The 13,232-nt window shown below is 43.2% G+C and overlaps 1 protein-coding gene across 1 annotated transcript in view; it reads left to right on the forward strand.

Moving 5' to 3' along the window:
• The first annotated feature begins 918 nt into the window (after positions 1-918).
• KCNMB4 (potassium calcium-activated channel subfamily M regulatory beta subunit 4) overlaps positions 919-13,232 on the forward strand; it is a 73,260-nt gene continuing 60,946 nt past the window's right edge. Inside the window, exon 1 of the mRNA XM_021091986.2 lies at positions 919-1,566. Coding sequence (XP_020947645.2) covers positions 1,231-1,566 — 336 coding nt within the window. The 5' untranslated portion in view covers positions 919-1,230. The remainder of the gene's footprint in view (positions 1,567-13,232) is intronic.

Below are 13,232 nucleotides of genomic sequence, written 5' to 3' on the forward strand. Positions count from 1 at the left end.
AGGGGTGGACCCCGCAGCCGGAGGCTTAAGTTGCCGCAAGGTCCACCCAAACCCAGGAAGCGAGTTTCCTGGGTCTTCCCAGTCTCAGGCTCCTGCTCCCACGTGCGTTGCCTCCACCACAAACTCTGTCTGACTCAGCCTGTTTCACTCCTCTCCCGCCGCCCTCCGGGCCGGGCTGCGGCCAGGGGGCGCGTGCTGCGCCGGGGCGGTTGGGAGCTCCGGGACCCTGCGGCCTGACGATCACCGCGCTCGCCGGAGGTGGGGGGCCGGGGAGGGCGCGGCGGCGGGTCACGCCTCCCGCTCCGCCGCGCGCGCGCCCGCCCCAAGCGTGGGAACTGGCAGCTGGATCCCCTCGCGGCGCGCCCCAGAGCTGGCCGCTTGCCTGGGAGCTCCCACCCAAGTCAGCGTGGTCCGGGCGGCCCATTACCCCTGGAGCGCCCACCTCCCGGCTGCGGGCTCACTCTCCCTGCTGGCTGACCAGTCCCCGTTTGGCGTTCAAAATTCCCGCCGCTCCACTTGCACTACATCGTCTCCCTCATTTTTTGTTGTTTTGTTTTTGTTTTTTAAACTTTCACGTTGGTTAAATTACATTAATCCTAAGCTTTCATCGCGAATGTCCCTCCAAGGGCATTTAACGAGGATCCCAAGCACCAGCCACCGCTATCCCGGGTGCTCGACTCTCCCTTGCCCACGGGAGACGCCCCTGGGCGGGGCGGGAGGGCCCAGGTCGGCGGCGGGTGGGGCCCGACGGAGCTGCCTCCCGCCCGGAGGAGCCCCCGGGTTCACCTCAGCCCTGACGCTCCTGCCCTTGGGGCAGCTGCCCCGCTGGTCCGCGGAGCAGCTGCAGGCGGGAGATGGAGACCGGGAGATACCGGGCGAGAGGAGGCGGGGTGGGGGAGGCGGGGAAAGCGCGGGGGCGGAGGCTGGCAGGGGGCGCTGGAGGCAGGAGCCGCCCGTGCGCTCCTGGCGCCCGAGGGTGCAGGAGGCTCTGAAGCCGCGACCGCACCGCGAGCCTCCCGGGCCCGGGCGGCGGCGGGGTGGGGGGGTGGGGGGCGCTGCCGCCGCCGGGGGCGTCGCCGGTCTCAGCCCCTTTGTTCTCGCGCGCTCCCCCTGGCCGCCCACTCCCCTGCTGTCGCGCGGCGGCAGCTCCTCCCGCCAGAGGCAGTCAGGCTCGGAGCCGGGGGCGGGAGGGGGCGGGGGGAGCGTGCCCGCCGCCGGGAGTGGGGGGCGATGGCGAAGCTCCGGGTGGCTTACGAGTACACGGAAGCCGAGGACAAGAGCATCCGGCTCGGCTTGTTTCTCATCATCTCCGGCGTCGTGTCGCTCTTTATCTTCGGCTTCTGCTGGCTCAGTCCCGCGCTGCAGGATCTGCAAGCCACGGCGGCCAACTGCACGGTGCTGTCGGTGCAGCAGATCGGCGAGGTGTTCGAGTGCACCTTCACCTGTGGCGCCGACTGCAGGGGCACCTCGCAGTACCCGTGCGTCCAGGTCTACGTGAACAACTCCGAGTCTAACTCCAGGGCGCTACTGCACAGCGACGAGCACCAGCTCCTGACCAACCCCAAGGTAAGGACGCCCGGCGAGAAATGCCTCGCTCCTACGGAGATCTTGAGGTTTGGGGGAGCTTCAGTGTTAAACCCTGAGCGAGGTGGCTCGCAGTGTGCTGGCGTTACCAGCCGGCGACAAAGCGCCGCAGGCTATACCTCAAAGAGTAAGTACGTTGGAGAGCCTCCCCCCCCCCCCCCAGGGCTTCCGGTCCTTCAGGAGGGTTTGTGTGCGTGCGGCGACCCTTGGTGCTCCGAGGCTTTCTTTACACACCTGTCTTGCCTGGTCTCAGATTCTGAGGCCTTGGCCCAGCTTAGGTTCGGCGCCTGCAGGACAGGCTTCGGAGAAATGCAAGGAGCCGAAAGTTAACTTTCCCTCCGATTAAAGCCAGTGCGTAGGTACCTACTCCCGGCGCATGGTCAAGGTCCGAGCTTCCACTGGCCGAGTCTAGAATTCGCCTTAGAACGTCTAGGGGGTCTTTTAGCCCCTTGAAAGATGTTAGAGGTTTCCTTGCCTTTTGACTCTAGCCAGGCGTTTTTAACTTGGGGTCCAAAGATGGGCTTTCGTGGGTCGACACACGAAGTGGAATCTAATGCGAAATTCTTTATGGCTTCACTTAGGGCGGGTACAGCGGACTCCTAGTTTTCATGAAATAGATTCTCTAGAGGGAGCCTAGTGACTCTGTGCGTCTAGGGACAGTTGGGAGCCATCTGCGGAACGGTAAAACTTACTGAAAATAGAAAACCCTCCGTGAAATGTACCGAATATTCCTTCCTTGGTAACTTTTTCGTTCTCACAAGCGAAAAAGGAAAAACCTGGTTAGGACTCCGGGGATGGAGAGCAGAGAGAGGGAGACTCAGAAAACTGTTCCCAGTGGAGAAGAAACTTATAAAAAGCAATGTCCTCAGTCTGTGAACTAATTGAGCTTTGTAGTACTCCTCCTGGTTTTGCAAGAAAGATTTCCTTTCTTTTTTTTCCTCTCTTTTTCTCCCCCTCTCTTGGTCTTTTTTGCTCTTAAAAGTTACTGACTTGGTCTTTAAAGTTACTGACATTTTCCCTCTTTGTGAGAGCACGGGTTGAAGATCAAGCAAGAAAACAATCTGAAAGGGGATTAATTAGTCTTTTGTACCTAGGAAAACTTTCTGTTAAATGTGACGGGATATAATTATAATCATTCAAAAGAAAAAATTCTGTATCAGTGTTTTAAAAGTAAAACTCCTGGTCTTGTCTCCTAAACAGTAAATTCTTGAATTGGGAACTTTTAAAAAGCTAATTCCTTTAAACAAAATGACTTTTCTTTAAAAAGATGACAAAGGAATAGTCATTCACCTTAAAAATAAAGACAGCTTATAAGCAGGTAATATAGAAATACAGAATTTAGATAATGTTCAAAGTCTTGAAGAAGCAGCAATAATGTCTCGAATGTTGTTAACAAAATCTGTTCAATGCTCAGGAATTTCAAGATAAATTACAAGGTTTTAGAAACATCACCTTTTTTCAAGATTAAGCCATTAGTATAAAAGAAAGGTGCCAAGCAGTAATAGTGATTTAAATAGTGATTTAAAATATATGGTAGTTAATCATTTAGAGAGTGGCGTTATAATTGGTGAAACATTACTAATTAGTTTAATTAGTTGGTTCAGGTGCTAATAAGGTACATAAACATGTGTCAGTAAGTGGCTAATACCTAGTCAAGACATTGAGAAGATAGAATTTACTACATAAAAACTGCTTTGCAATTCCCAGGCAATTTTTAAGAAGCTGGCAAAAATGTAAATTGGGATCATTAGGACATAGACTTTTAAATCACTTGTAAGAAGTGGTAATGCTTTATGTAATCCTGGGATTTGATCTCTCTCTCTTTTTGTTGCAAATTATTAGTTTTCTTCTAGTGCCAATTTGGATCCTGGCACCAATCATTTTGAAGATGTATCTGGACAAAATAAGATTTTATAAAGTAAAATATTCACGAAATGACAGAACTGGAGAAAGCTACGTTAATGTTACAGAAAATGACGAACAGCATACTCAATTTATTCAAGATTTCCTCAGCCAAAGCAGTGTGTCTCTTTATCCAAATTATGATTGCCTTGTAGCGTTTATAGAACATAAGTGTATTCTTTTGCAGTCACCTTTCCACTTTTGAGCAATTAAGTACTCAATTTGGAAATTCTTGTAAGCAATTAGTGATGGAAAAATTCAGCGTAACCAAAATATTGTACCAGAGTCCCATACCTAAGCAGAATGTTTCCACAGTGTGCTTGCAAGTAGGGGAAACCCATTGCCCACTGCTGTTGCATCTTGGCTACCTAGACCTTATCTCTTTATTGAAAGCTTGAGTCCCCTACCCACTCCTTTTGTACAACGTCTAGATTCCCTAGTATCATGGATCCTAATTACCTTCACCCTTCATTTCTTCATGTCCCACTCCCACAAGAAGCCATATGAGAAACCCCTTCTTAGAAAAAGAGAACAAGAACTTTCTCTCCTCCCTTGGGTTTGCTGCAGTAGTTCCATTAAAAAGCAGGGAAGGGGAAAGGATATTGCAAACATATAACTTCTTATACCTAAAGAAGATAGTGTGAATAAATTTGATCTTTGGCTAAGAGTTTCTTTAAAATATCTTTAAGTGCTATTCAACTTATCTATGTTTTGAATCAGATTCTTGTTTCTAAAGCAGTCACTGTATCCAGTCATGTAATAAAGTACTGAAGTCAATTATCCTCATTATCAAGTCCTAATTATCTACAGGGCAAGGATCTGTTCTTTGAATTGACCACAGCAAAATCTAAATTTGGAGTCAGCTTCCTCTGGCTACTATTCTCATCACTGCATTCTCTCTTTGTAACTCACAGTTTTATGTGCTAAGAGTTTTGGTTCCCAACCATGGCCATACATTCGAATGACTGAGGGAACTTTAAAAGGAAATTCTCATGCCTGGGTCCAGGCTTAGGAAATTCACATTTGGTTTTGGGTGAGTCCTAGGCGTCATTGGTGTTTTTTTTTAAAAAGCTCTGCAAGTGATTCTAATCTGTAGAAACAGTTAAAAAAAAAAAAAACAAAACCCACTGGCTTAGAAAATGTACTCATCTGTGTGCAAGAAAAGTGAAATAAGAACCCAAAGGATTCATTGTGATTAATATTTGTTTGTTTAGGTTAAATGATGTTTCTGATGCTCCTAAACAGAGGGAACTCAAAGTAGGGACTCAAAGCAATTTTTTTTTTTTTTTTTTGTCTTTTTGCCTTTTCTAGGCCCACTCCCGTGGCATATGGAGGTTCCCAGGCTAGGGGTCTAATTAGAGCTGTAGCTGCCGGCCTACGCCAGAGCCACAGCAACGCGGGATCTGAGCCGAGTCTACAACCTACAGCATAGATCATGGCAATGCTCGATCCTTAACCCACTGAGCAAGGCCAGGGATCGAACCCACAACCTCATGGTTCCTAGTCAAATTCGTTAACCTCTGAGCCATGACGGGAACTCCTCAAAGCAATTCTGAAAGAAGAGAATCATTTAAAATTTGTTTAATGCAAATGAAATGAACTCATGCAGTTCCAAACATTTAAAATTGGTTTAATGTAAATGAAATGAACTTATGCAGTTCCAGGCATTTGCTCTTTGCCTTGTTGTATACATTGGATGGCAAAGAAAAGATGAATTTTTAAAACCTGCCTCTTGTATATGGAACAAGAAAGAGTAGGTGGTTAGAAGCTGTATGTTTTATTTTTGTTTTGATTTTTTTTTCTCTGATATGAAAAACCTGGAAACGGAGGACAAGAGTTTGTTTTTAAGAAACCAGTACTGCTATAAAACTAAGAGAAATGCATTAAAGAGCAGAAAAACTTAGGCAAGAACAGGAAACGGCTTCAGGATTTAAATGTATCCCTTGAAATTGGATGTAACTACCACAGGGTATTTTTGTGGCCTAGTCACTGTCTTGGTATCCTTCACATTTATATAAGTGTAGGGGGGGCCCCCCACCCCCTGACACACAGACATTCAGACATTCCCTGTGTAGATTAATTGAGATTAATTTCTGAACTCCATTCTTGAACATTAACTATTCAGTGTGATGTACTTTGTGCTCTAGGGAGATCCAGCATATCAAAATTAAGTAATCAAAGGCTAATCTGAATTGTGACAACTTTTCTGCAATCTTTATTTCTCCATGGAAAATTGGCTTACTGTGGTTATTTTTCCCTCTGGTGATAATATGAAGTAATTTGGAGGATGTGCATAAAATTCAGTTCTTCTGATACTTTTTCAGCATCTATTCTGACCAAAGAACTGGTTAAGAAGCAGGAGGACAGGAGTTCCCATCGTGGCACGGTGGTTAATGAATCCAACTAGGTACCATGAGGTTGCGGGTTTGATCCCTGGTCTTGCTCAGTGGGTTAAGGATCTGGCATTGCCGTGAGCTGCGGTGTAGGTCACAGACGTGGCTCAGATCCCACATTGCTGTGGCTCTGGTGTAGGACAGCAGCTACAGCTCTGATTGGACCCCTAGCCTGGGAACCTCCATATGCCATAGGAGCGGCCCTAGAAAAGGCAAAAAGACCAAAAAAAAAAGAAAGAAAGAAAAAAGAAAAAGAAACAGGAGAACATACACAGATGAGTTCAGTCATTTACCAGATATTTATTAAATGCCTACTTTGTGTTATGTGTGTTGGATCTAGAGATCAAAACAAATTCTCTGCCCTCATGGAGCTTACATTTTGATGGAGAGAGACAAGAAATAGTCTTACAATGTAGTGTCATATAGTGATAGATGTGTATAGAAAATTCAAACAGAGTGAAGGTATAGACAGTAACAGAAGGAATGAAGGGCTGCTCTTTTGCATAGGATGGTCAGGGAAGGTAGTGATGAAGTGATGTTTCTACAGAGACCCAGAGAACATGAGAGGATGATCAGTGGTCTAAGGGACACAGAGGAATAAACCACACAGCTACCCAGAGAAAAAGTGTTCCACAGGCTGAGGAAACAGCAAGTGCAAAGGCCCTGAGGCAAGTGACAGCCAGGCCTGTGTGAGAATCCCTGAGGATGAAGCAGGCAGAGAAAAATGGGAGATGAGGCTAGGGCCTTATTGAACATTATAAGGACCTTGGATTCTAGGATAAGCATGATGGTAAGCTATCTGACATTAAGCAAGTCTGAGATATAATCAGACTTGGACTTTTAAAAAATGAAGTTCTCATTGTGGCTCAGTGGTAACGAACCCGACTAGCATCCATGAGGACAGGGGTTCGATCCCTGGCCCTGTTCAGTGGGTTAAGGATCCGGCATTTCCGTGAGCTGTGGTGTAGGTTACAGATGGGGCTCGGATCCCGCATTGCCGTGGCTAGGGTGTGGCCCTAAAAAAAGACCAAAAAAAAAAAAAAAAGTAAACAATCCCTCTGGCCACAGAGATGAAAATGGGATTTGTGTGTGTGAGCATCCAGGGATGTTCACTTGTGCAGGGTGAGATGACCAGAGGCAAGATTGGAAACAAGGAGTCCAAGTAATGGTGACTTAGATCCAGGGTAGCGCTGATTAAGTCCCCTGGTAGATTGGATGTGAGGAATGAGGGAAAGAATCGAGGATGGCTCCAAGGTTTGTGGCAAGCACAGCTGGGTGAAGGGGAATGATTTTATTAAGAAAACTGGAGGAGAAGTAACTTAGGAGTGTGCCTGAAAAGCGGGGGTTCAGGTTTAGATAGGTCTACCTGACACACAAGTGAAGATGAATCCTTGTGTTTCCGCCACTCGAGGTGATCCTTATCTGGCAGAAGAGATAAGAATACAAATAACTGGAGTTCCCGTCATGGTGCAGTAGTTAACGAATCTGACTAGGAACCATGAGGTTGCAGGTTCGATCCCTGGCCTTGCTCAGTGGGTTAAGGATCTGGCGTTGCTGTGAGCTGTGGTGTAGGTCACAGATGCGGCTCAGATCCCAAGTTGCTGTGGCTCTGGTGTGGGCCAGCGGCTACAGCTCTGATTAGACCCCTAGCCGGGGAATCTCCATATGCCGCGGGAGCGGCCCTAGAAAAGCAAAAAGACCAAAACAAACAAACAAACAAACAAAAACCACCACAAATAACTATCAAGGCAAAACACCAAGTTCTACAGGGAGGTACCAACAATATATGACTTGAACACCTACAGTGGAATGGCTAGGGGAAAGGCTTTCTGGAGAATGAATGAATTTTGAGAATGAATAGAATTTTCATCTTGGGAGGAAAGGCGAGAAGGAATGAGGAGAACATCAAGGAAAAGAAGAGGCCAGGAGAAAGTTGTGGAGCTGTGGAGTATGCGGCATGTTGGGGGATCAGCAGATAGACTGGTGTGGCTGGAACACAGTGGACAAAGAGTGGAGCCCTGGGGGTAGGGCAGGAGAGTAAATCGGCGTGGATAATGTCCAGGTTCTTGACAGATAGGATGGGTTTGGTGGACACTGGAAAGCCTTGGTGGGAAGAATGATGCCCCTGCCAAAGGGGTCTACATCCTAATCCCCAGAACCTGTGTGTATCTTATGTTACACAGCAGAAGCAAATTAGGTTGCAGGTGGACTTAAGGTTGCTAATCAGCTCACCTTAAAATAGAGAGATTACCCTTCTGGGCTGAGTATAATCACAAGGGTCCTTAAATGTGAAAGAAGAGATCAGAGTGATGCAATTTGGGAAGGACTCAACTGACTGTTGACAGCTGTGAATACAGGAGGCCATGATTCAAAGAGTGCAGAATTTTCCACGAAGTGGGAAAAGGCAAGAAGAAAATGGATTCTCCCTTAGAGCCTCCAGAAAGAAATGCAGCCCAGCTAGTGTCTGGATTTTAGCTCAGTGAGACCTGTTTGGGCATTCTGACCTCCAGAATTATAAGATAATAAATTTGTGTTATTTTAAGCCATGAAATTTATGTTACAGAAGCAATAGGAAATGAATATAGAAGACAAAGAGGGCTTTTGAGTAGGTGACTATTGTGATTAGATATTTTAAAACTTGGTCAGATAATATCCACCTGTATTACAGCTCTTTAGAAACACTCTAATCTGCAGGCTGTTAGGATCTTCCAGTCTGAGAATACTTGTGCAGTCCATCTCTGACATCCGTTTGTGGATGCTGTTTTTCTTTTCTTTTTAAGGCTGTACCTGCAGCATATGGAAGTTACCCAGCTAGGGGTTGAATCAGAGCTGCAGCTGCAGGCCTGCACCACAGCCATGGCAACTTGGGATCCAAACCACATTTGTGACCTACGCCTCAGCTTGCGGCAACACTGGATCCTTAACCCACTGAGCAAGTCCAGGGATTGAGCCCTCATCCGCATAGACACTCTCTTGGCTTCTTAACCTGCTGAGCCGCAACAGAAACTCCATGGATGCTATTTATGAATATCTCATTTATTTGTAAGAACCCCCAAAATTATGTATCTCAAACACTAATCAGAAACTTTTTTACTTTTACAATTGTATTGTTACAATATATTTTAGTTACAGTCGGGGAAAAAATACGTATGTTTTATCACAAACTTGCCTCAGAATTGTAAAGCTTTTTTTTTTATAAGTTGTCGATTTTGTTCACCCACAATGTTTTTGGTACTCATTTATGAATGAGATGTCAAGTTTTATTTACCTTGGGTTAAAAACTTTTTTTTCATTCTTTAGTGGAATTTCATATTCAGTTGAGTTCCTAAACAGTGTGTTTATAATTACTATAAGTACTCACAGTAAAATACTGAACAGAATGGTTTTTTATCTTACATATGTTTCTAACCATGCCTCATGCTGTGCCTTTGGTATTCTCTAGGGCACATAACCCAATGTGTAAAATTTTGTACTTCTGAATTGTAGTAATAGCCTCTTTTAAAATAACTAGTCTTAGAGTTCTCATCGTGGCATAGCAGAAACAAATCCAACTAGGAACCATGAGGTTGCGGGTTTAATCCCTGTCCTCACTCAGTAGGGTAAGAATCCGGCATTGCCACGAACTGTGGTATAGGCTGCAGATGCGGCTCGGATCCCATGTTTCTGTGGCTGTGGTGTAGGCCAGCAGCTGTAGCTCCTATTCGACCCCTGGCCTGGGAACCTCCATATGCCGCGAGTGCGGCCCTAAAAAGCAAAAATAAAATAACTCATCTTATAAAATCAAAAACCATGTGTTTATTACATTATTTAAATTTATGACCATTTTTGTAAATAAACTAGTACAAGCAGATTTATTTCATTTATTTGCTTGGTCGTGTAGCAGAATCCAGCAGATCGGGTCATTAGAAAGTCTCCGTATACTGAAGCACGTGTGAAGAAATATCCATTCTAATTCTTCTGTGCCATTCATCTAACTGATGCAGTAGACTAAAAAAACTTTGAAACCTTATCCAATGTCTAGTTTACTAGTTATGATCTAACAGATTTGAAGCAACGTATATTGATGTTATATCTCATTAGAGGAAATTAAATCTTAGGAAATTAAAATCTAAATCCTAGAAGTTTAATCCAGTTTTTTCTGCGTAATAGATGTATTTATATAATTGTCTTCATTGGCACAACTTTATTTTAAAATAGTTCTAAAGAATAGCAAACCAGATAATACTGTTTAATGAGAGTTAAATATTCTATTCTAAGTGCCTTGTGTTTTCTCTATTAACAAGGATTAAAAATGGCAAGAGAAAAATCATCTTTATCTCTAAAACTTCTTTTCTGGGATCTTTTGTTTCTATCAATGGTATTATTATTCTCTGGTATTACTACTTTTTCAATTTTCACTACCACTGTCCTAGACATTATCATTTGCTTTGATTGTTACAGTATCTCTTTACTAATCTATATCTAGTCAATTTCTTCCTCCAAACCATTGGTTCTCAAAGTGTGGTCAGTGGATGAGAAGCATCAGCACATCTATGAACTCATTGGAAATGCCCATTCTTAAATCCCATCCTGTACCCACTAAATCAGAAATTCCACCTCAGTTTCTGATTTAGTAGTTCTGTGTTGGAATTCAAGAATTTATTCAGTTAAAAAAACAGTGTATAAATGGAGTTCCCATGGTGGCTCAGCAGGTTAAGGATCCATCGCTGTCTCTCTGGTTGGGGGGTGGGGGGAGCGGGGTGTTCAACCCCTGGCCCGGCCCAGTGGGTTAAGGATTGGGCACTACTGCAGCTGTGGTGTAGGTTGCAGGTGTGGCTTGGATTCAATCCATGGCCCAGGAACTTCCATATGCTGTTGGTGTGGCAAAAAAAAAAAAAAGTGTATAACCAACAAGCTAATAAATGGGGAAAATGAAATTATATAAAGCAAACAGTTTAAATGAATGCAATAAAAGAGAGAAGAAGGAGTTGCTGCCATAGCTCAACAGGATCAATGCTGTCTCTACAGCAGCAGGGATGAGAGTTCAATCCCTGGCCCAGCAGAGTAGGTTAAGGGTCCAGCATTGCTGTAGCTGTGGCATAGGTTGCAACTCTGACTTGGATTCGATCCATGGTCTGGGAACTCCATATGCCCTTATGTGCAGGACAGCTGGAAAAAAATAGAGAGAGAGAGAAGGTAGACAGAATAAAATTTAAAAAATAATTAGATGGTAAATTTAAATGTAAGTTTATAATTATATTAAATATAAATGAATTAACTCTTTCAGTTAAAAGGCAGAGATCACAGACTGGAAAATATACATCATACAAATACTATCCCCCCAAAAATAAAGAAAGACAAACTGGAGTACTTGTGTTATCTGAAACACAGCAGACTTTGAAGAAAAAATATGTTACTAGAGATAAAAAGGGAATTTCACAATTGTAAAAGTTATAAAATTATAGAAGTTAATTCAACAAAAACATTAGAAATAATTTTTAAACAATTCAACAAAATATAATGATTGTATATTGTGATGTACATAAAATCTTGAAATGCATAAAAACAAACAAAGCAGAAATATATAGAAATATCTCAAGGGAAATGTACAAGTCTATTGTGATGGGAGTTTTTTTTAACTAAATGAATTATAATACATTTATAGTGTACTGCAATCATGTGATAAGAGATTTTAACAGACTTCTCTAACTGATAAATAATCAGACAAAAGTAATATCAATACATAGCCAGCAGATTTGAATAACACATTTAACAACTGACCCCATTGATATATATATAAAATAGCATATATGGTAGCAGCTGGGTACAGGTTATTTCAAGTGCCCATGTTGCATTTCCCAAAACTGATGATATTATGGGCCATAAAATAAGCCTCAACAAATTTCAAAAGAATGAAATAATGAAGATTATATATGGAGTTCTCATTGTAGCTCAGCAGCTTAAGAACCTGACTAGTATTCATGAGGATGCAGGTTCAATCCCTGGCCTCACTCAGTGGGTTAAAGGATCTGGTGTTGTGGCAAGCTGCAGCATAGGTCATGGATGCAGCTCGGGTCTGGTGCTGCTGTCCGCTGTGGTGTAGGCCAGTGGCTGTGGCTCCCATTGGGCCCCTTGCCTGAGAATCTGCATATGCCATGGGCGTGGCCCTAAAAAGACCAAAAAAAAAAAAAAAAAAGAAAAAGAAAAAGAAAAAGATTATATCTTAGTGAAATTAAACTAGAAATGATTAAATTTTACAGAGAGACATAGAAGGTGTGGGAAATCTGTCAGGGAAAGAATGAGCTTATGAATAAATGATGCTTGAACAGTTACCTCTACATTAAAAAGAAGTAAAGTTTGACACATCCTTCACATCCGTAACAACAAATCCCAAATGGAATAAAACCTAAATGTGAAAAGAAAACCATAAAACTTTCAGGAGATAGAATAGGAAAATATTTTTATGACATAGGTCTAAGAAATATTTTCTTAAGCGAGGTTTAAAGAACAAATCATAAAAGGAGAAGGTGTTCCTGTCGTGGCACAGTGCAAACGAATGCAACTAGGAACCATGAGGCTGCCAATTTGATCCCTGGCTTCACTCAGTGGGTTAAGAATCTGGTGTTGCTGTAAGCTGTAGTGTAGGTTACAGATGGGGCTTGGATCCCACATTGCTGTGGCTGTGGCATAGGCCAGCAGCTGTAGCTCCGATTGCACCCCTAGCCTGGGAACCTCCATATACCAGGGGTGTGGCCATAAGAAGCAAAATAAAGTAGGAGAAGATTGACACATTTGAGCACATTAAAACAATAATTTCCATATGACTAAAATTATTATAAACAAATATAAGGCACAGACCAGTAGAAGATAGTGTCAAAACAAGTAATCAGTAAAGGATTATCCAGCATTTATGAAATGCTACAGATCATTAAGAGAATGATGTATATGACATAATGGGAAAATGAATGAAGGTTATGTACAAACAATTTATTTTAGTACAGATTGACTTACAGATTCATTATAGGCCCTACTAAAAACTCAGCTGGATTTTCTTTTTCTGAAATTGACAAGATGATCTTAAAATTCCGATGAAAGTGTGCGGGACCCAAAACAATCTTGAAAAAGGAAAACAAAGTTGGAAGATTCAACTTTCCAATTTTAAAACTTATTAGAAATCTCCTGAATTCATGACTGTGTGTTACTGGCACAAGGATAGAAAATCTGTGGAACAGATTCCAAATCTATGGAATAGAGATGAGAGTCCAGAATCAGTGCATACATTTAAAAGGAATTGATTTTTGATAAGGCGGTCAAGAACATTCAAAAGGAAAAAAAAAAAAGTCTTTTCAACCAGTGGTGCTGGAACAACTGTTT

The sequence above is a fragment of the Sus scrofa genome, chromosome 5 (genome assembly GCF_054392235.1).
Source record: "Sus scrofa isolate SSC_HxYL_T2T_F1_AM1 chromosome 5, Sscrofa_HxYL_maternal_Yorkshire_Landrace_v2.0, whole genome shotgun sequence".
In the NCBI taxonomy this organism is placed as follows: Eukaryota; Metazoa; Chordata; class Mammalia; order Artiodactyla; family Suidae; genus Sus; species Sus scrofa.